The sequence below is a fragment of the Zonotrichia leucophrys genome, chromosome 10 (genome assembly GCF_028769735.1).
Source record: "Zonotrichia leucophrys gambelii isolate GWCS_2022_RI chromosome 10, RI_Zleu_2.0, whole genome shotgun sequence".
Classification (NCBI taxonomy): domain Eukaryota; kingdom Metazoa; phylum Chordata; class Aves; order Passeriformes; family Passerellidae; genus Zonotrichia; species Zonotrichia leucophrys.
This window is the reverse complement of record NC_088180.1, coordinates 13,409,674-13,432,700: the sequence shown is the minus strand read 5'-3', so window position 1 is coordinate 13,432,700 and position 23,027 is coordinate 13,409,674. Positions and strand designations below refer to the sequence as shown.

The following is a 23,027-nucleotide window of genomic DNA, read 5'->3' as shown; positions in this document are numbered from 1 at the left end:
CTAGAATGCAATCTCTGCCCCACCAGCTGCCCTTTCCCTGCCAGCAGTGATTTCCATGATGATAAGGGCTCCATGGCGCACCTCCCCGGAGCACCAGGAGCCCATTGAGGATCTCCTTGGAGGTGTTTAAGTGAGGGCTGGGGCTCTGCTGGGAGGAGGGGTGCCCAAAGCCTGCTGTAATGACTACCTGTCAGGGAGATGCATGGTGTCCTTTCAGCAACTGAGCACAAACAGATGAGGGTGACGGTGGTATTTCTCCAGCCCCTTAATTAGAGCTTTGTGAGAGCAGAGGCACAAATGGAGATGTTTTCCATCATCTCTGATGAGGAGGGAGGTAAGGCAGAGAAACCAGTTTGCTTTCGTTAGCCCTGGGCATTCTTCCTGCTGTGATATGTTCACCTTCTCATTTTTATCACTCTCCCTTTAGCTGTTTATTTCTTCTTTTGTTTCTCCTTTCCTTACTGCCTTCAGGTTCCTGACAGGAACTAGCTTTCATTTCAAATAGCTAGAACCTCCTGTTTTTCCATAACAGACTTTCCTAACCCAATTGTTGAGAACTTTAAAGACCATCTGTAGGGTTGTTATGTGTGGGGAGTTCAGAGCAGCAAATAAAGGAAACTGAGACACAGTTAGAGTCAGTGAATACTCCTAAAAAAGCTGAAAACAGAGCTCAAGAGTTGTATTCTGAGGTCTGGACTCTCACCTGCAGGTGTGTAGGTAAGTGAGCTCTTTTCCTCCAGATAATGTAAAAGAATGCACAAACTTGATGCTGTAAACAGAGATTTAGGGCTTTAGGAAAGAAACTCATAACAATGGTGCTCTGAAGAAGCCAAGGAGGATACTTTCACTTCTAGCCCAAATGTGAAGAAGTTTCAAAGAGGTGAAAATGTGTCTCTTTTCCCATTCCTCTGAGAGGAAAAGAGGTATTTACTTCCTTTCATTCATACCTTTGCCCCTCTCAACATTTTCCTCAGGTCTCGTTTATCACAGCATCATCTGCACCATTCTTCCAACGCAGCTTGAAAACAGAAGTTCCTTTCAGCTTCTTGTGGGGGAGCCTCAGACCTTTCCCCCCCGCAAGATCTCCTCCAGGAAGTCCAAGGAAATGTAAAATCCCTCGTGATAATTCAGAGGCTTTGGCAGGTAGACAGCAACAACAGGAGGTGGAAACAGACAGCTGTGCAGGGGAGGAAATGGTGATATAAATACATGTTTAATTGCAGTTTAATTACAATTACTTACTAGGCAAAATTTATTTAAATGCAGTGTAATTAAAGTGAGACCTTGATTTAATCACAGTCTTATCAGACACAGTTACTACTATTTTCCCTCACTTCCTCCTCCTCCACCACCTCCTTTTACATCCCCTCTCCTAAACTTGCCCAAAGAAATTAAAAACCAAGGCTTGAAACAAGCAGAAGGTATCCATCTTGGAAAGCTTTCAGTTTCCTGAAAATTCAATAGCCAGGTGGCTACCAGCCCAGAATATTCTCCCTGGAAACTGTGAAACCCCCACTCTGTCTTGGCAAACTGTTACTCTTCCTTAGCAGATAATGATAATGGATCCTCATTAGCTGGGAATGACTTATCATGAATATAATTCATCACTGATGGCAGACCTCATAACCCATCTGCTCACAATAAGTAAATTAGACAAGTCAGGCAAGATGGATTGTTCTTTCTGATCTACCTTTGGAGTGCCTTCACATCCTGTTTCAGTGGTTCATACTGGGCCTTCCCACCATGGTAAGGGTGAACATGAGGAGAGACACAAAACTTCTTGAGCAGCTGAGCACTGACCTCATAATTCTCCATTTTCTCTCTTCCTTGCCTCTTTCTGTGCTTCTTGCTATGGATGTGGGCTTGGAAGAAGCTCCTTTCTCTATGACTTCTCTTATGGACCTGTTGATGTGTTCATGGGCTGCTCCTGTGTGGAAGCTTTGCCCACTCACAGCTCATGTCTCCTTCATGGATGTTACATGTTTAAAACACTATTAATCAGTCCCAACCAATACAGGGAAGGGGAGTAGTGGGTTTTTATTCTGCCGTCTCCTCTGAAAGCTGTATTGACTCCTCTTCTCTAAGAGTTAGTCATCATTTGGCAGATTGCCACTGCTGGGAGCACATTTATTCCCATCCTTTGCTGTGAAGGAACTAAGGCACAGGCTTGGAATCCTATAGCTCACACAGGCATGGCAGACTGTGGTGGGAGGGGAAATATCTTTACTCTTCAAATTAAATCTGGGTCCCCTCTGAAGTCCATAAGCTATCAGCAAATTTGCTCACTTCAGTGAAAATAGCATTTTCTCCTTCCATGTTGATACCAGTTAATTCATGTTGTTGTGCTTTGCATCTGTCTCAGTCTTTTCCAGCAGCTCTAAATAAGGGAGAGTTAAACCTATCCATAAAACTGTGAAGCTATTAATTAATTATTGCATGTTTTATTCTGCTGTTGAACCATACTGGCCCTGCCTGAAGAAGAATTATGAAATGCTGGGCGCTTTGCACAGGGAACCAAAACCAGAGACATGGAAGCTTTTCCCTCCCACCTTTCATAGAGTTTGCTCTGCTTTCTTTCTTTTTCTTTCCTTTTTTTTTTCCCTTTCCTCTCCTCTACAATAATTTCCATGAGACCTGATAATTTTTTGTACAGTTTTTGTGTCAATTTTTCTGTAAGAGAAAAAAAAAGTAGGAAAAAAATTAAAAAGAAGTTTTAGTTTTTGCATTCTTCCTCTCCTGCCCTACCCATCTCATTTAGGCTGATGGTGAGGAGGGAATCTGTCCCCATCATGGGGTTTCTAAGAGCTGGGGGTCACCAAGTCCTTCATGTCCCTGTGAAGTGCGTAAACCTGAGTCTTGTGTTGCAGATCATGATAAATCACACAGAGCCAACTGGATTTTCCTGCCTGCTTTAATATTTATTTGACAGTGAATTTTTAATAGGGAGGGACTTTCACTTGTCATCCTTGGAATACCAAGCAGACAAAAGAAGGGAAGGGAAAAGCTTGAAGTAGTGGATGCAAAGTACTGGGGAAAGGGGAGAGAGGAAACATGGGAGGAGAAAAAGGGAACAGGAGAAAAAGGGAATTGGAAAGGGAAAAGAGGAAGAGAACAGGGAGGCAGTAGTCACTGCAGCATCTTTGTTTGAAGATGAGTTTCTCAGATAACAGCAGCTCTCACAGCAGTGAACAGTTCACACACAGCAGGGAAGCAAAAAAGCCTGGGAAAGAGGCTTTGACCCAAAGGCACTTGTACCCTTCTGGAGTTCATTTCTCACATCCAGCCTTTGCATAAAAACAAATAAATTAACCGGTGATTTGTGAGCCCAATTTGGGGAGGAAATAAAAAAAAAAAAAGGAAACCTCTTGCGGTCCAAAATCCATAATTATACCCTGGTGAGTGACTGAGAGAAAGGGATAGAGAATCACAACAGAGAGACAGATACCATAGCCTAGATAAAGAGATGGTGAGAGGAGAGAGAGAGAGCAAGTGCTTCAGAGAGATGACGAGCATTAGATGGAGTGGATATATGGTTGGAATTAAAGAGATGGATGCTGTGAGTACCCATGGGAAGATACCTTGCACAGATATTCTGTGAATAGATGTTGCAAGAAGAGGGATATTGTTAGATAGACAGGCAGTGTCTGGGAAAAATGGGTAAGGCAAGAAGTAATGCTGCGTCTGGGAACGTGAAGATTGATTCTGTTGATAAATAAAGTCTGTAAATAAATACTAAAGAAAAATATTTCAGTAGCCTGCCATCTATGAATATTTGACACACACATCTAAGGAACTTCATAGCACCTCATCCAAAATAAACATAACCAAGCAGCTACTAGAGATGTGTGTGATTATACTGTTTAAACATTTACGAGATGTGAGCAGCTGCAGCAAAAACAACAATTTATCACCCAGTTCAGAGCTCGTTTCACCCTGATAGGCACATCAGTGATGGTCTGGCACCAGTATGGCAGAAAAGGCCAGGCCAGCAGGTAGATAATTAAGCACTGAAGCAACTCTGGATAAGGAAACGGAAATATATAATGTTTGGATTTCAGACCTGGAAAAAGGCCACAATCTGGATATGAGCTCCCCATTTTGTATCCAGCCTTACCAAGGGATAACACATTTCAAAATGATTTCCACCACTGTGTTGTAGTGGCCAAAGCCTGACCTTAGGGGTGTGTCTGTCCCATATTGCTGCTGCTGCACCCCACAGGCCCCTGTAGGTAACCACATTCCCAGATGTCCTCAGCTGCCTTATTGACCTTGGTGGGCATTCAAAAGTCCTGCTACTGAGTGTCCTGGTGTGGAACACCCTGTTCTCCTGCAACAGGCTTTGGGCAAGAGTTGTCATCTACCCTGTTCCTGCTAGGCTCTCAGCTTACTCCTACACCTGGCAGATGCTGATCAAACTGAGGAACTTTCCAAGGAGGCAGATATTGTTTGTTGTAGCTCCTGTGATCAGCAGTCCTGGGCACTGCTGGAGTCCAGGTCATCTGAGCAGTGCAGGTGCTTTAATACTTTACATCTTTCCACCCTCTCTGTGTCTCCTTCCTTACTTCACACCTCTCCTGAGCTTCACAGGGAGCTCATTTCCTTGCTGTGTTCTAGACTGAGATTTTTAGTATCCCTATTGAAATTCTGCACCAACTACCGTTTTGTTCACTTCCATAACTAATTTTCTAATCTGTGCTTTGGCAGGATGTCTCCTTTTGTTGGTTGCTCAGCTCTGTGCCAGGGATGCTCATTTTGAGGCTCTCAGTCTCAGCACTGCCCTTAAAGCAGACAGATCCATCCTCAGGCGTCTGCTGCTTGTCCAGCACAGTTTGCTTGTGCTCTGAGCTCTCTGAGGATTCATGATGCACCCCAAATTCCTTCTGGAATGTGCCACAGTTGGTTTGCTCAGTTTTTTCCACCATGATTTGAACATTCAGGTCCACGGCATTGGCAAGAAGAGCACATTAACCCTCTGTTCCTCTCCTACAGCACCTCCTCCCCACTACAGTTATTGCTTTAAAACAGCCCTAATCACACAATGTTTGATTTCAGTTCTTCCTAATAGAGGCCTCATGTATGTATTTTATAAATCATTGCATCTCATGCACACTTGTTAATTCTCACAGAAACAGCTTCACATACTGTCTTTTAGCTTACTATGGATGCTGCCTTCAGGGCCCAAATGCTGGTTTGTGGGAAGAGGCAATTACATATATATTTAATGGTTTCAAATTAAATTTGAAATTAGCTTTGAACTGTATCATCCATTTCTAGTAATGATGCTTAATGTTATCGTGAGAAAATCAAGTGCTTTACATTATAGGTGTCAATTGAGTCTTGTTCAGGAGGTTGTCCAAGGACTCTTGATATGTCATGCTGGGAAGGTGATTAAATCCCTGTCAGGGTAAGTGGGAATAGTATTTTTATTTTTCTCCTCTTCCCTTCATTTCAGTCTTTCCTTAGCAGCCAGTTTCTATCTCTAAGGATGTATCTCATAATAATAATTGCTTGTTATCAGTGGATATTTTCCAGTAGAGCAAAGATATCTAAATCCAAAGTCTCCAGCAGAGGAAATTGACAGGTCTGTGTTTAAGGAGTTTTATTTTAATCCATCTTAAAGGAGACCCTCTGCAAGAAGAGAAATATTGGGCATTTCCTGACTATAGGGAGTAGTGTGGGACAAGGATATGTGAAACTTCTGGGATGGGGAGACCTTGAAAGCAGCAAGGGAGTAGACAGCTCAGGAAATTTTCTTTTCTCTTGATTGTCTCCTCGTGGACCTCTCTTGCATGGGGAATGTCTGTAATAGCATGAAGGAGTGGGAGGAAACACCTCCAGAGGTTAAAGCTATTGGTTTGGGGTGCTTGGCCAGGCTCCTGCAGAGTCACAGATCTTTGGACACATAATTTACACACTTTGCTTATAGAATTCACCCTTAGCAGCTTAGGTTAATACAACCTTAATTGTGTATTTAATTCTGAGCCTTTTCCTCCTAAACTCACAGGAGACAGTCCCAGCGAATATTTGTGTGTGTGTCAGAGAAAGGCAACTGGCAGTGACTGCAGTTTGCACCCTGCCTTGCCACGGTGCTCATCTCTGGAGTGAGGGTGTGAGGCTGGCATGAAAGGTTCCACAGGCTCTCACTGCAGTTGTAATCATCAACCAATGATCCCCATCCCTGGAAGTGTTCAAGGTCAGGCTGGATGAGGCTTTGAGCAACCTGATCTAGTGGAAAATGTTCCTGGCAATGAAAGGAGGATTGGAACGAGATTATCTTTAAGGTCCCTTCCAACCCAGATCATTAAGTGATTCCATGGAAGGATTGTCCTTGCACAGCAATCTTTATTCACTTGCAAACCAAGAAATACTCTGAGTATTAAGAATTGGGGATCTAGGGCTTTCATCTTTGCCAAGTTTTGACACAGGGCATATTTCTCTTTTCTTCAGTTCCTTAAAATTTTTGCACTGGTTGCTGACTGACTTTAGAATTCTTTGCCTTCTGTTCTAAAAAATGACAAGATTTAAAGTAAAGTGTCATTGCCTGCCTTAGAAATGGCTGCAAAATTAGTGGTGAATGATGCTGTTCAGGAGCTCAGCTGCTCAGCTGGGACCTGCTGGTGCAGCTTCTGCACATCAACAGCCCTGTTCCTGATAAATCTTCAGGCTTCTTCCTTTTCAGAAAGCAGTATGGAGTGTTTCGGGCTGCAAAGTTTGTATGTAAAGCAAATGCATTGTTATTTAAAAGTGATTCATACTGTTGGGAAGCCCAGTAAGGTGAGCTGATTGGTGGGTAAGCAATGGAGTGTAATAGCCCTTGGAAAACTGCTGTGTAATAACAGCTTTGATTCCTTGCAGGATAAAACTGTATAATGTTGCCATCTTTCCTGTACCTTTCATGTGCACAGCACTTGATATACACTAAGTGTATTACTTTGTCATCTGGACTGATAGCTGGTCTGATCCTTCTGGGCTTTGCCAGTCTGCTTGTGAGAAGTATGAAATTTCCAAACAAAGTTTCAGGCTTAAGGTAACACCTAAATTATAGATTTCTGAAGTAGCTTTGGCAGTGTTTCTTGATAGGTTGCTTTTTGAGCTGAGCTGATAACCCATCTTGCCTCAGAAATGCTTTCTTTCCCCCCTCTCCTTGATACTGAATTGCCTGTATCATGCACCATTAAATCTGACACAGTTTATCTCTGGGTTGGCTGTGCAGAAAAGGAGAAAGTCCAGTGTGAGCCTGGGAATCTCAGGGTAAAGTCAGCAGCAGCCTGGCTTGGCTGCAGCTACTCCACCATTCCATTATCTCCATCATTCCAAGAGCCTGGGCCCCTCAACAGCATACAAGGGGTTTTTTTAAGGGTTTGTGTGTTCCTGGCACTTGAAATGTTACTGTGAGGGTACCTCATTATTGCTGGTGCAGCAGAAATGTCTGTGGAGAAAATGAGGCCGTGATGATTTGGCGGGGAAGGAAGAGATTCTCTCACAGAACACATCAATCAAGAACCCTGTTTGTATCCATGAATATAACCTTCCTAAATGCATCCCCTCTGTGAAGTGTGTTTGTATATTCTAGCACTTGGATTTGTGCTGTTTGCGCTGGAAAATGTAATTTCTGTGGGCTCTTTCCACACCTTGGTGACAATTCATGAGCCAGAACAACTCAGGACCTGCTCTTCAGCTGGTGTTTCAGTTCCTGGAAGACAGAATCCACCATGAGAAGAGCAGATGCCACTTAATTTTGGTGCAATAATCTGCTTTCTGAAGCAGAGACAAAATGAGGAGCTAGGAAAAGATAACTACAAAGGCAAATGCCAGGAAATACAAGATTTTGTGACTAATGAGGTTTTCAGGTCCAGTGGAACCATTGTGCACAAGGCCTCAACCTTTGTTTGCTTGAGCTGGACCTGGCAGCCAGGATTGCTGGGCACTTTAAAATCACAGTGGGAACAGAAAAATCTGGCAGCTTTTGGCTGTTTCTTTCCTTTCTAAACCATCTCCCCTTCATTTTTATGATGTTACTTGTTTTCAGAACTGCAAGAATTACAGCATTTCTCTTTCAAAATATGATCTGGCAGCTAATCCTTGGTGTCACTGAGCATCTCTCCCCGCTCTTGATGTCAACAGGAGTCCTGCATCCTCATCATTCCTCCAGCTAAACTCTTCATTCCTGTCTGGCAAAATCAAGAAACACTGACTTCTGTCCCTAATGCATCTGGAAAGTTGGTACTTTACTCAAGTCAGTTTGTTGAGAGGAGTTTTTGGACCAAACTCAATGAGATTTAGCACCTTTTTGAGGGGAGTTTTTGGACCAAACTCAATGAGATTTAGCACCTTTTTGGACCTTGCTTAGCAAGGTTAAGCACCCTTCTTGTCACTGCTTTCAGAGGAGAGAAGGGCACACACATAGAAGAGGCAATTGAAGAGCTCTGCACCCTCATTTGGACTAGGCAGGTGTGTTGGAAGGCTTCAGACACACCTTGGCTCTGCCATGCAGACAGGTGCAGTGATGGAGCCTTGTGTGTTCCCTTTCTTGGGGAATTGAGGAAAAGAGAGAAAAGCAGTTTGCTCACAGTGACTGCAAGCCCAGTGAATACGGAACCTGTATCTTTGAAAACCAAGTGTTTTAACCTCATGATTTAATTTTCTTTTGATGTACAGCCTGACATATTTTTTCAGTCACTTACACTGTGCACAAGAACTGACCTTTTATCATTTTTAGTTGTAAATCAGAAAGTGACGTTAAATGCTCAGGGTGGTTCCCTATAAAGTGATTGTTTCACTGCTCTGCAAGCTGTGCTATAATTTGCCCCATCCATCCAAATACATGTCTCACCATAATTAAATGAATACTTTTGTCAGTTTATGTTGCTTCAGCTTTCACTCAGAATATGCTTGCTTCCATGGTGGGTTAGTGTTCTTTTTAGAATTTATGTAAGCATATATAAATATAGACATATATATTCACATACAGAAAAAAGAAAGAAAATATAATTGCAACTTTCAGGTAAAACACATAGAATATTTTGGCAGGCACTTGAAAATTGGTTTTAATAAAATATTCAGAAAATACATGTTAAGAGTGATTTTAAAAAATGTTCCCTGCTGGGAGTTGATAGATGCTACAAGCTACAAATGGATTCATTTGGAAACTGCATCTGCCTGTTATATAGGTGAAACATTATTAAATACCTACAACAGGAACACAGAAGAGAATTTGGAGATCTCTTGTACAACAAACAGCAATTGCAACTTTTATATGTGCTTTACTCTGTTCTTTTTGCAAGGCAATGCTGTCTCCTTAGATCAGAGCAAATGGTTGTTTTCCTCTTTCCTCTCTTTACTGGGAGTCATATTTTCCTGGCTGGAAGGTCCTCCTGGCACACAGAATCCCTTTAGAACCCCATTTGAGCTCTGAAATAGGTTGAAACTGATGCTTCATGTTTTTGTCAGCTCTCCATGCCTGTTGTTTTTCTTGTTCATCCTTGCAGTTTCTGACAGACAAATTTTAGGAAGCAGGGAGAACATAATGAAATATTTGCTATTCTTCATGAAACATCTGGCAGGGCTTTGGCAAGATCAGGGAATTAGCAAGCGTTGCCACTTTTATATGCAATAGATGACATTTTTTGTTGTCCTTAATGGAGTCCAAAGCATATGCAAATCAGCTGTGTAATGAGCGAGGTTAAGCAAGGTTTTGGAGTTGGGTCCATATGGTGTTAAAAACATAATTGATCAGAATGTTTTGAAAGATATTGAACATGAGTATTCAGATTTGTTTTATCTGAATCTCATTATGTCTGAGAAGAGATTTAGGATGAGGGCAGAGGCTGAAGTTTTAAGCTGCATCTATTGTTGATTATTTATGATCAGACATACTTCATCAGATGTTTCTGCTATAAACTCCACTTCAATCTGCTTTAAAGGCACAATAGATTTCTTTGACCTTGCCCTTGCTGTCTTTCATTCTTATGGGTACACACAGGGTCTCTCTCTCTCTCCCACCAACTATAATATTGATTAAATATATTTGTTCTCCTCAGGAAAGGATGAGAGACCAAAAGTTCCATATTAGTCTCAGAACTTTTTACAATCCAGGAGGTTTCTCAGATCAGTTATGATGAGCACCCCTGAATGAGATGTGTAACTTTTAGGTGGATTATGACTATTTGCAGATTTGTGTTGGATCCATTCCAAGAAATCTGTGAAAACACATATTTGGTAAAGATAACAGATAACAGATAACACAGGACTTGGTAAAGGACCATAGGCAAAGTCACTTTGAGAGGTGGCCATGTTAAATGATGCTCATCGCCTGGAACCTCTGAGGCTTCAGGGCTTTGCCATCATGTTGGCCTTAACTACCTTCATTGCATTCCAAGAATTGTTTTCTGTGGCCCTTAAGCTGAGATTTGTCTGAAGCCTTTCCTTAAAAGCAGAATTCAGTGGAAGAACAGCTGTTGAACCTCCATGCATTGCCATACCCTGTGCCTTCTCTTGGTGCTTCAGAGCAAGAATCATTCTCTTTACCCAAGTTGAGTATTTTTGGTCCCACCTGTTCTTTACCCATGTGAAGCACAAGATTGTGAAAAAAATTAGAGGGGTTTCTAAAAATGTGTGTTTCTTACTTTAAGAGGTACAAGAATGAGTCAGGTCCATGTGGAATAGGAAAATGTCCTGATTTCCTTACTGAGAATCCAAGATCTTAACTTTAGCCACAGTCTTGCTTTAAGCTCCCAAACAGCTGATAACACTGGATGTTTTACTCAACCATTTCTGCCTGCCTCTTGACCATCCTAACACATCTCAAGCCACAGATTAACAAGGTTGGAAGAGACCTTCAAGATCATCAAGTCCAACCCAGCCCCAACACCTCAACTAAACCACATCCAGTCTCTTTTTAGACACATCCAAGGATGGTGACTCCATCACCTCCCGAGGCAGCCATTCCAGAACTTTATCACCCTTTCTGTAAAAAACTTTAATAATAATACCAACCTATAATATCCAACCTATATTTCCCTTGGCACAGCTTAGGACTGTGCCCTCTCATTCTGTCAGTCGCTTCCAATCCTACACAGATGGTCTAATTTCCCTTTCAGGTGAACTCCTGCTTTGTCAACACTCACCTGGGGACTGGAGTCAAAGAATTGCCTTGCTCTGGTCACAAGCAGCTCTTTCCCTCAGGTTGCTTCCACTTGAATGCAACAGCATCAAGGTTCAGTGATCACCTATTGTTATTTCTCAGGGAGCTGTAGGAGCATCTCCTGAGACCTCCCATGACTTGTAATGAAAACTGTGCTCTGAATACAGAGCAAACCACGTAACTGAGTGCATGTGTGGGTGTCTGGGTGTGTGTATAATGTGTATATATCTGTTATTTATCTGTCTTTAAGGAGAGGTAGATAAGTGATGGTGATGTATTTACGTGCTTGTTTAAGCTTATTTACATACATGGACACATATAATTTATAATAATTTAGCCTCATAATTTGTCCTCTGCCATAGATTCTCTGAAACATCAGAGTGGGTATCAGCTAAAAATACATTTTCATGAAGAAAAACTAGCAACCAAGAGGTTTTTTTCTCCTTCACAGAGTGTAGTGGTTGGAAATTAGTAATTTACAGCAATTATTAGTTCAGTCAAGTAATTAGATATCTATCTGTCATCTTCTGTGCTAACAAATATTTGCATGTGTATTTATCTGACCCAAAAATACCTTGCACATAGGGCAGATATTTAACTAAGGCACAGGCTAGCCATGTCTTGGTTGTCTTAAAACATTTTGCTTTCAAAATCCCAAATCCTTTAAGTTGCCCAGAGAGAACTAAGGGATATATACATATAAAACTTGGACTTTTGAAATTAAATATATAGAACCACTCATACAGTTTGGATAGAGTCAGTGGAATTATGTGAAAGAGCACCAAGGGAAAAAAGATCTCAGGAGAACCTGCCTGCCTTTACATTCTTTATCCTCAGCAGTACAATTTTTTAGCATCTAAGCCAAAATCTTTCTACTTTACTTTCCCCACACACAGTGCCAATATCTCAACTACTGGAAGCATCTAAAAGCAATTACAAGGATTCCAATAATCTTCCTGTATTACTTTGGCTGGACTGCTAAGTATCATCAATAACATGATTATCTTTTTGAGAAGAAATTGCTTGAGATAGAGACACTGTGAGAAAAGCTCTCAAACACTTTCAAAATCATATTTTCAGCAACTCTTTCATTATTTAGTATCCTAATGAGTTCTGGTAGTCTCACTAAATATCTTCCCATACAAGGGGCCTTGACTGCTCATATTTCCATAGGAAGCTTAAGCTGTAGAAAGCCAAAATTTACCTGGTTTGGAAGCATTTTCTCTGATCCTTAAACTCTTAATCCAAGCCGCTGCTTGTGCTGCCTGGTGGATGGGTATTATTCCATCTATTTTACATCAGCCATCTTCTGTTCCCTATGAGTGTATCTCATTTTTAATGAATATAACAAGATCACAGTGGACCTGGCATTAAACCACCCCTTAAACACCAAGTTGTAGTGTAATATGGATCTAAAACGCAAGATGTTGCCTATGCTTTCCCAAAATACTCTAAATTTTTTCTTCCCAATAGTGCCTGAATATATCACATAAATATATCACATATGATTCTTATAAAAGTCTTCAACTTGCTTAAAATTTGTATTCCAGGGCTTGAGCCCTGGTGCTTGAGATTTTGGGCCAAATATCAAGAATATAGTGATATATATATATAGTGTATATATATATACAGTCATGTCTCAAGATTTCTTCAGGCATATCTCATATTGCCAAGGAATTAATACAAAAGCTGGTGCTGGATGCCAGTTTTGGGTGAATCAGCTGTTCCCCCAGCTTGGGTGGAGTGGCTGAACTTGTTTGGTGTGACTGAAATTTAACAGGTTGCCTGGAATGTCTGTGGAGGTAAAATCAGAGTTTTCCACACTTAGGTTCTTTTAAAATTAAAGTCACACCATAATAAGTGGAAATTTTACCCTGGTTTAGCCTGTCAGTGGTGATGGGGATGCAGCTGTTCTGCTCATATCTGCCCTTGCAAGCAGCAGTTTAATGGAATTATTAATGGTTTGTCCAAGCCAGGTATTGTACCATGTGAAAGAAAACATCATCACAAACCAAAATGAATATGCCAGTTCACAAATCTTTCATAAAATACCCACAGGATGGTGCTTTCCTGGGCTGAAATGTGAATGTATTTAAAGAAAAAAAAAATATATACAAGACGTAAGAACAGTCTAAGGGTGAGAGAAGAAAAACTCATTATGTTTGGGGTCTGCAGCAACTGCCAGAGCTTAATTTCGTGGCTGACTTGTATCTGTTCAAGTCACTGGGTTTTATTAATGCTTACAAGCCTACAGCTATAAGAATGCTAAAGATGCAGTGTTTGCCCTGCTCTGATATATAGATTGGTCTTCCATTAGGAGGAAATTAATGATTGTTCATAAGACTGAATCCACAGCCTCTGGCTCCTCAGCAGCTTTTCCATCCTGCAAATCTGAAGAGCAGCTTGTGTGAATTTTATTGGTTAGCATTGGAAGCACACCTGGATCTGAGCTGAGATACCTGGAACCCAGGAATGTCATGCAGTGTCAGCTACCTTTCAAATGAGAGCAAAATGCCTTCTTGTCCTGTCTGCAAGCTCATCTTTCACAGAAAGATCAAAGCTGTCCCAATGGCGTGGGGTAATTCAATTAAATGCAGTTCTCTGCGTTCATTGAAGGCTTTTCCATTTCCTAAGATGGAAATGGAAAATTGTGATGAGAGGTGTGTGCCCAGCACCTCCCCTGCCCCTACACCATCATCAGCCACCTTCTCACCGCCGTTGAAGGCAGCCATTCCTGGGAACAAGAACAGTTTATGGTGGATGCAAGTGAATTGCTGACCCAGGGCTAAATTGTTGCAAGCCTGAATGAACATTAGGGGACAGTATTGGCCAGGAGTCAGCCTGTTTCTTCCTCTTCGTGCTCTCCTTTTATTTACAAGCTGTCTTCTCTTCTAAATAAAACCCATTTGCCCTTTACTTATCTAACTGGTGCACCAGACACCCATTTCTAATCTGGCCAAATCAATTAGAAATATTGCAGTCTACAATTAGCCTGGGAACTTCTGAAAAACTAATTAGTTCGAGCCTTAGAGATGAATTGCACCTTTCTCTTGGCTATTTGCAGCGGGGAGAAAAAAAGGAAAAAAAAAAAACCAACCTACACTCAAAACAAGACCAAACATGTCTCAGGCACAGCAAACAGGATTCAAGACCATGTTTAATTACGTTTATATTGCTGGTGAAAGGATGGGCTGTGGTGGGCTGAGAGGCAGGGCACCTGGCACTGCCTTGGGCTGAGCACACATTTTCTCAGGAGATGCTGTGTGATGCAAAAGTCCTTGTCAAAGGGTCTTTGGGAAGGGAAGTCCCTTGGGAGTCTACAAAATTAACATCATTAGTGTTTGCTGTGCAGCAACAATAGGGTAAAGCAATAGCTCCCAAAGCTGGAGTCATCTTGCATCAGGACCGAGCTGGTCCCCTCCCTCCGTGAGGTCAGGGACTAAACAGATCCTTGTCTGGCATTCCTCAGGCAGGAGGGTGCCAGGCTGCTGTCTGGGGAGCTGCTGAGCAGCCAAGGAGAAATTAGAAAGTCATTACAAGGTGTGCAAGGCATCTTGTAGCAACCGAATCTAGACACAAAGGGCAAATTAAAGCCCTTCCTTGCTGGCATCTTGTTGCTGTAGTGTATTTCTTACAGGTGTAATTACCTGCAAGCATCATAGTTGTTTCATTTATGCCCTAAAATACTACTTTATTGAAGCAATTAAAGGCAGAATTGTACTCTGGGATTACTGCAAATGTGTCTGCTTAAGGTTCATTTTAGATTCATTACAAGCCTTCAGAAGCAGTGTTCCTGCTTTTAATAAAACATATGGTTTCCTCAAAAGCAAAACAGTGCAGGACCACACATCCCTTTTAGATTTGGTGATGTAGATGGAATTTTAATGTCAGAAGGCCAGAAGGGCAAGGCAATTCCAAATTACTATGGAGAGGGTAGCATATCTTTAAAGCTTCGGGACACATTATTTACCAGCACTGGTAACTGTTCATACAATAGGTAAAACTTCTTTGGAAAAGAATGGGCAATTCCCTTTCTGCATAGGTGATAATTGTGGTCAGGGAACTCTCTGGGCTATCCACTCCCTGCCTGAGTGGGGAAAAGACACACCGTTCAGGTGAATGCTGTAATTGTGGACAATTTGACCTGTTTAATCACATAAAAATCTTTTTTCTGTTTTCTGTTCACACACAAGAGTGTCTCATCTCTTGAAAAATTTCAGTAATGCTATTTCCTGCCTTATTTAGTCTATGAACTGTATCAGAGATGTGCTTGGCTCATTATATACAGCCACATCCCTGCTTTGGGCAGCTTCCAAATAACTGGGACATGCCATGATGGAGAGAAGGTTTAACACAAGGAGAAAGTAGGGTTACAGGCAGGGTGGTTATGCTGGGAGGTTATTTTTCATTGCTGAGAGAGGCTGAGGACATGTTTGCTTGTTTGTTGATACATCCTTCAGAGAGAATCATTGGTATGACCATGACTAGCAGTGGTCTCCAGCCTCAGCTTTTTCCTCCTTTTTATGTGATGCATTTAAACCCTCCCAACTTCCAGTTTGTCTCTGCAACAAAATTCAACAGTGAGAGGAGCAATATGAAAGAAAAGTAAATGCTCCACTTCCTTCTGTAATGCATTGCAACTGTGAGGGCTGTCAAGTGAAGGTCAAGCAGAAACCCTGAGCAGCAGCCACAGATTCCCTAAGAGGGACAGTTGTCAGTGCCCGTTCTTTCCAGCAGAAAAAATGAAAGGTTCTATTTTGAGCCAGCCAGCAGAATACACAGAGAGTGAGTGACCTGCCACAAATGCAAAATGTGAGTGAAAAATCGCCAGAAATTACTCAGGGGTTCTCTAGTTTTTTCCATGTAAGAGTAGATGAAAATTAAGTATGGAGGAGAGATGCCACTCATGCCCATGTGCAGTGTGCAGCTCTAGTTTATCACCACAGCTGCAGAGTGTGTGTTCTGAGGTGTGGCTCAGCAGGACAGCTGACATGAGAGCTTTCTCTCCAGCTGTGTCCTAGCAGGCTGACTCAGAATGAGGGGTTGGCAGCAGGCACCTAAAAAAAGTGTTTCCCAATCATACCACAAAGTTCCAGTTGTGCAAGGAGGCACTGGGCTCCCATCTCCTTCTCCTCCCATTAAGCCAGCAAAAAAACCCTGAATTATTTTACAGGGAACCAAATCTTGCTTGCTTCCCAAAACTGAGCAAACAAAAAAACACACCCACATAGAAAAGGAGAACTAATTAAGATTAAGTCATATCTGAGTAAATATGCAAATTAAAAATCAAAACAAAGAAATTCTATTTATCACATCATGAAGTTGCAAATTGCTGCTGTGGTTCCCATCAGCTGGAATAGATGGGGGCTATGAGGCCATAGGTTTTGAAGATCAACCAAATGTGTCCATGTTTTATAGTGAAAGCTGGGGGACTGCTGGCTGTAGAATATATTTATCAGCCTTCCCCCCTCTCTTCTGCTCTATGTTCATGTTCAGTGGTATTCATACTCTACATTTGTCTTGAATTTCTATAATGTAGTGTCATTGGTTTTCCTCTTTGTTTACCTTCTGCAAGACAACATCATTATTCTTTGATAAACTTTGATAGTTTCATGTCTCCTGGGTAGGTTTTTTGTTGTTGTTTCGCTTTTGGTTTTTGTTTCCTTTTTTGTCACGCTAATTCTTTTTCAGCTTTTAAAGATCAGATTAAAAACAAACAAACAAACCCCCAAAACTCTGTTGGGGAAGAATGCAATAGTCAATAGATATTGGCAATCACCATTTGCATGGAAGGTCTCTGATGTGAGGAAGCACATGCAAGGAGTGGCACTTGGTTGGTGGAAATGGCTGGCCCCTCCACGTGCCACAAGCTGCTACCTCTCCTCTTTCAGAAGAACCTGCTGCTAGGAACCAGCCCATTTGTGTTGCTTTTTAATGTGTTTTAAATCTTCATGAGGCAGAAAATGAATTATTGGGATGTAAATTTCTGTACAGCGCAGAGATGTAACTGGTTTGTAGAGTTTGTTAATGTGATGAAGATCCTCTCAACTTTGAAGTCAGCAGTGTGACTGCAGCCTGTGCTGGCAGCGGGGGGGGTTGGTGCTATCCCTTTGCTGTTTGGTAGCTCACTATGAGACCTGTGATGGTGGCAAATGTTTTATGAATAAATGCTTGCTTCCTAAATAATATCCCTTCAGTCTTCAATGTAAAGAAATGGTAGTTTTGTACTTTTTGCCTTTCATTCTCTGTTTGTTGTCTTCCAGACTTCCCTTCATTAGCAAAATGTTTTTGTGGTAGGAGGCATTTTCCATTTTTTGTCAGAAACACAGTCCTAAAATCACTTAAATTATTGAAAAATTCAGAAGATCCTGTTATTTGGCTTCCCAGATTTAAGTAATAATAGGGACCTTTTTTCCCCCCAATTATCCTGTTAATTCAAATGTTTGACCTTCAGTTCCTGGGCTGCAAGCTTCTCCATCTGTAAAATATCAGTGAGTTGGGTAACAGCTATGTTCTGTCCCAATGGCATTAGCAGCTCCTTAAAAATGTACAAGTGCAACATTGAAAGTAGGTATGCTTTGGTTCTTTTTGATTGCAAATCTGCAAGAGCAGGGCTTATAAATGAAAATTCCGGTTCCCCTGGGTTTAGTCAGCTTTGAACATTATCATAGGTACTCAGTATCATGGTAATTCATGCAATGCCTGCATATGGAAATTAAAAGAAGAAATCAAACCCACTGGTCAAACTCTGCTGGGACCATCACTGTTGCTGTTTGTGCTGGGAGGATTGTCCTGGTTTGTTTGTTTTGTTTCATGTCACATCCTCATTTTCAGTATGAGTTCTTCCTGACCCAGATTTCTGAGCAGACTGAAGTAGAGCCAGAAACTGTAAAAGTGCATAATTATTCTTTTATTTATTTTTAAGCTGTACAGCTCTATTAAGCTTTCAGAAAATCCTTTATACCCAGCCTTTGAAGTAAACTAAGCCAGAGATCAGCCTGAGAAGGAGATGTGGGTTGACACTGCCTGTTTCTGCTGCAGAATTCTCTGCAGTTAAGATCTGGAGTCTCAAACCTAGGAAAATCTTACACCTTTCTTGGAGTGCAGAAGAGGGGAGAGATCAATACACCCAAAAGCAATACTTTGCACCTTTGGTATGTTCTGAAACATCACTTGCTGGCCGTGCTGTGTAACAGCTGAAAGCTGGAAAATTATTCTGGTTACTGGCATGTAAGTGAGCAGACCACACATTAAAGCTGTGTATGCTCCATCTGCCAAGCCATTCACTCTTCCAGCTCGAGACAAATGAAAAAACTCTGGCCCAGCAGTGGAATATTATTATTCCTTTCCCTGTCCCCCAAAGCAATACATCCCCCTGCTCTGAGTCTGATTGAAAACATTGACCTGGAGGTGAAAAATGCAGTATCTCTTCTTCCCCTGATTCATCCAGACTGTGACTGAGACAGCACTAAAATCACACAGGCTTCTTTCTGGTCTCAAAAAATTGCCCAGTTGCCCTGATGGGCTGAGAGCCAGATGGGATGCAGACAGCCTGGGAGGAGAAGGACCCCCAGAGCCATCTAGTCTAGTGGTCACTTTTCTGCCATAAATATTGCATCAGGCAAACCTCATGCATTGTGCATTGAAAGTGGGCATGCAAGAAAAGCCCCTGTGGCCATTCCTTTGAGTAAATGGCAGGAGGCCAAGGTGGGGTAACCTGCCTTTCTGAGAGCCAGATTATGTGGCTGTGGCATCCCCTTAGAGTCTTTCCTCATCCATTCAGGTTTGACTCTGAGTTTGGCCCTTTCCCAGGAAGTCAAGCTGTCAAAACCTTTCCATGTTCTTCACAAAACACCCTCTCCTGGTGCTTCTGCCCTCCCTGCAGCCAGTGTGCTTGAAGATCCAAGAGGCTCAGTTTTGTGTTTGTGCTGCCTCTTGTTAGCAGTGCTCTGAGCATCCAAAGAACAGGAGGAAAAGATGCCAAAGCACTTCAACCACCTGGATTAATTAGGTCTTACACTAAATATGGAACTACAGTGAAGGGGATGATGATTAAACCCCTTTTGGAAACTGAATGCAACCTTCCGGAAACTGAATACCTTCTTCTCTGCTGTATTTCAGCTTCTGCAACCTTTGTTAGTGCCTCAAGGCAAGAATGGTATTGTCTGTATGTAAACCAGTCTGTTTCTGTATTAGCAATAACAGTAATAGTGATGGGAATGATAATGCTTTACTCCTGAGAGGTCAGTGAGTATCACTCTTCATTTTATCACTCTCGTTGGTGAGACAGACACAAAGACACAGCAGAGTTTGCTTGGTACCACCTCATCCCTTATTAACAGAGTCAAGGTTGAACCCAGAAAAACCATTTCCCTCTTGCTTGCTCTTCCCCCTGAGAACACCTCCTCCTTTGGTGACGTCCAGTCTCTCTTGTGGTTTTTCTGCAGAAGGTGCAGTAACAGCAGCCTGGAGTCTGATGATGAACCTCCTTGTGCAGAAGAGATTGATTATGACACTGCCAGTAGCTCTGATGGTGAAGAGGAATTCTTGGAGCTAGACCAGGAGATCCAGGAGTGCCTCTCGTGTGTGGAAGGCGAGACAGAAGATGAAGGAGTGACCACAGGACAGACATGCAGCTCCAGGGCTCTGAGGGGGCTCTACATTTCCAGCCAGCCAGCACCCAACAGCACAGCTCTTCCTCTGGGCTCACCAGCACTCGGCCTGTGCCGTGGGTTTGAGAGCAGTCCTGTGTGATCAAGGCTGCGACCTGAGGAGCAGCAAGAAAATGGGTCACTGCTCGTGTTTGCCTGTTTGCCAGCTTCAGCACCCTTCCCAGATGTGTTGCTCCTGGTTCTGAATGGAGAGCTGACTGTCTGTTTGTGTAATTTGTATACATACATCTGCTGAGAACGACTCCTTACACTTTGTACCCAAGGCAGAGCGAGGGGCCACCAGCCCAGGTGGTACCATGTGAGATCATCCATTCCTAAACGTAACCCCAGCTTCATGGCTGCCTCATGGTTTCATACAGATTGACCTAAGGAACAGTATTCTGAGACCAAGGAATCAGAGATGATTCTCTTTTTCTGACTTTAGGCAGCCTTTGCCTGGAGAAGTGACAGTTATTGATGCCTTTCAGCAGAGCTCTCTGTTGCCATTCTCTCTTGAGCTGTAGAGCATGTCTCTGATTTCTGTCTGATCAGAATTTTTACACTGCATTCAACAGGTTGGGTCAGGCTGTGCATATTTCTGAGATGGTTGTGTCTCAGCAACAGCATGGGAAATCCAATGTGCCACAGTAAGGACAGCAGCAGTGACAATTCATAGTGATCCTCTAGAAACCTGAGCTAAATTCACCAATAGATTAGTGATGGTGGCAAAAATGGCAAAACCCTGGAGTGAATTTAGCCCAAGCAACAATCAGAACAGTTTCTTTAATCTCCAAATGGAGAAAAATTAGATTTCTCCTAAAATTGCCTCCCAGTTCCTGAGAATCCAGCACAGACAGAGAACCCAAACATGTGTTCTGTATCTCTAAAGCATGAAGCCATGTCACTTCAGCTCACACTTCACATTGCCTGATCTTGCCAAGTGTCTTAGACTCTGCTGCTGCAAATGGGGAATTGCCCTGAATCCAGACGGAGATAATTTTAAGATGCAAGACGCTCCCAACTCTGTCACTGCTTTGTGAGGCTCAAGGACAAGGATGAATGTGCTGAGTGTGTGTAGCATTACAGCCTGCAAGGACTCCAGTGATTACCAGTGATGATTATTATTAATATTGATGCATTATTACAAGCACCATGTCATCTTCCTGGTTTTATGCTGGTTTTGAAGAGAATTCCTAGTGCAGAACATGAAATACTCTGATGTGTTTCTGAGCACCTTTCTTCAGACCACCTAGACAATATTTTCCAGCAGGAGGTTGCTCTTTAGATAAAAAGCTTCTTTCTGTTCTGCTTGGTTTTCAGCATCCACAGATCTTAAAATCTTCCCTAGCACATAAGAGCTCCCTGTGTCTCTCTCTCTCTAGGATGCTGCTCAAAAGGCAGGCAGCTTGGGTCCTTAGAAGCTGAGCTTCTTAGCCCAGACTAATTCATTAGGTGTGGTGTGTGCCTCTGTACAGATGTCCTGTTCTGCTTGGTTTAGCATGCAGCTTGTTGCACACAATACTGAATTTTAATAAAAGGGTGGCTCACAGGAAGGGACACAAAAGAGGTGAAACAGGTGTTCCCATTATAATAGTTTGTATAATATTGCTTCAAAGCTTATTAATAAAGAAACAATGTATGTGTATAATTAACTTAAAAATCCGGTGTTTGTTGGCATGACAAAAGCTTGACACTGTGCTAGGTACTGATGGCAGCATACAAAAGCCATGCTCTGGGGTGTTCAGCACACAGCACATCCCCACAACACAGGGTGAAAAATACTGTTGTACATATCTGTGTCATGCATGTTTGTACCTACTTTGCTTTCTGTACCAACACTGCCACCAGAGCGGCTGAAGGGTGCTTACCAAGGCTTGCCAGTGGTAAACCCTATTGCAAAGAAGTCTTTCTAAAATCAGCATTTTCCTTAATGAGATGCAAATATTTGGGCTATAATATTTGGCTTTCTAGTTGTTTCATTCTGAGTTTTTTTAAGGTGGGGGGAATTCAGTTCAGTGGGAGAATTCTGTGCTGGTGACTAAACTGTGCAGGAGTAGTCATGATATAATAAACGGTGTATCTTCCATGTGTGTTTGGAGCCAAATGTGTATGAGCAGTAGCACCATTTCAGAAATAATATAATAAAAGATGTATCTTCCATGTGTGCTAGGAGTTGCAGGAGATGGAGAGATGGCAGAGGTCCTCAGAGTGTTTTTGGTGTCTGGGATCCAGATGCAGCAGCTGAGCTGGGAGCAGTGTCCCTGCACATCAACCACACCTGCATAAATGCTGCTGTGTGGTGTCAAAAACCTGATCACTCTTTTCTCCCTGCCAGCATCCCATGCCTGTGCCCAATAACTTGTCAGCAAGTGAGGGTGCTGCAGAAGGCAGCGGGCAGGAGAAACCCCCTGCCCAAGTATGGGGAAGTGCAGCGGGACACATGGGTGACCAACCACTTGGAATGCCACCTGGATAACTTCAGCAGAAACAGTTTTGTGGTCTGCCTCCTTTTTTTTTTTTTCCCCAGGAACTTGTAGAGAGGGAGCAGATGCTCCTCTTCTTTTGACAGACCTCTAGAGGTCAGGAGAATGCCTCCGTGCGCACTGCGCGCTCCGCGCTATTAAAATTCTCCCTGAGTCATGGTAATTAAGCAGAGCTAGGCTCTGCACAGAGGAACGGAAGTGCATTGACTTTAATAAAACGAAGTGTAAAACAACTTTAGATTAACTCCGGCCTTGTTTATTCTTGCACACTTGTCATTCTGGTTCGGTATCCCGCAGTGAATGGAGCCCTTGTCCCCTGCGCCGGGGCCGTCACCTCACTGCAGCCCGCGGAGCGCTGAGAGCAGCGCCTTTCCCTGCTGCCGCTAGCTAATCCCAAAGAATTCGGAAACAGCCGACCGAGAAAGGGAGGGAGAGAGCGAGGAGAGGGCAGTCGCCCTGCTCCCCAGCGTTTTGTCCTTCCTCAAGAGTCAGCAAGGCTGTCAGGTTGAGACTCAAGCCAAATATTCCCATCATGGCCAGAAGAGATGTTGTCTTAGAGGCACTGCCTGGTCCCCAGTGCTGCAGCAGTTTTGGGCTCCTGCCAGGCACATTAACTTTTTTTACTGACGCTTTTTGTCTCACGCTGGCTCTCTTGGAGGCTGTGAATGGCTGTGCTCTCCTTCCTCCCCCCTGCAGTTGACATGACGTGGGTGGAAGATGCTGAGCTGAGCCCTGCACTACACTGCACCC

General features: G+C 42.7%; 1 protein-coding gene across 1 annotated transcript in view; it reads left to right on the top strand.

The window, feature by feature from the left end:
• Positions 1 to 20,874, top strand: part of AGBL1 (AGBL carboxypeptidase 1) — a 244,763-nt gene extending 223,889 nt beyond the window's left edge. Inside the window, exon 22 of the mRNA XM_064722476.1 lies at positions 19,591 to 20,874. Within this exon, the coding sequence (XP_064578546.1) occupies positions 19,591 to 19,897 (307 nt within the window). The 3' untranslated portion in view covers positions 19,898 to 20,874. The remainder of the gene's footprint in view (positions 1 to 19,590) is intronic.
• The last annotated feature ends 2,153 nt before the right edge of the window (positions 20,875 to 23,027 follow it).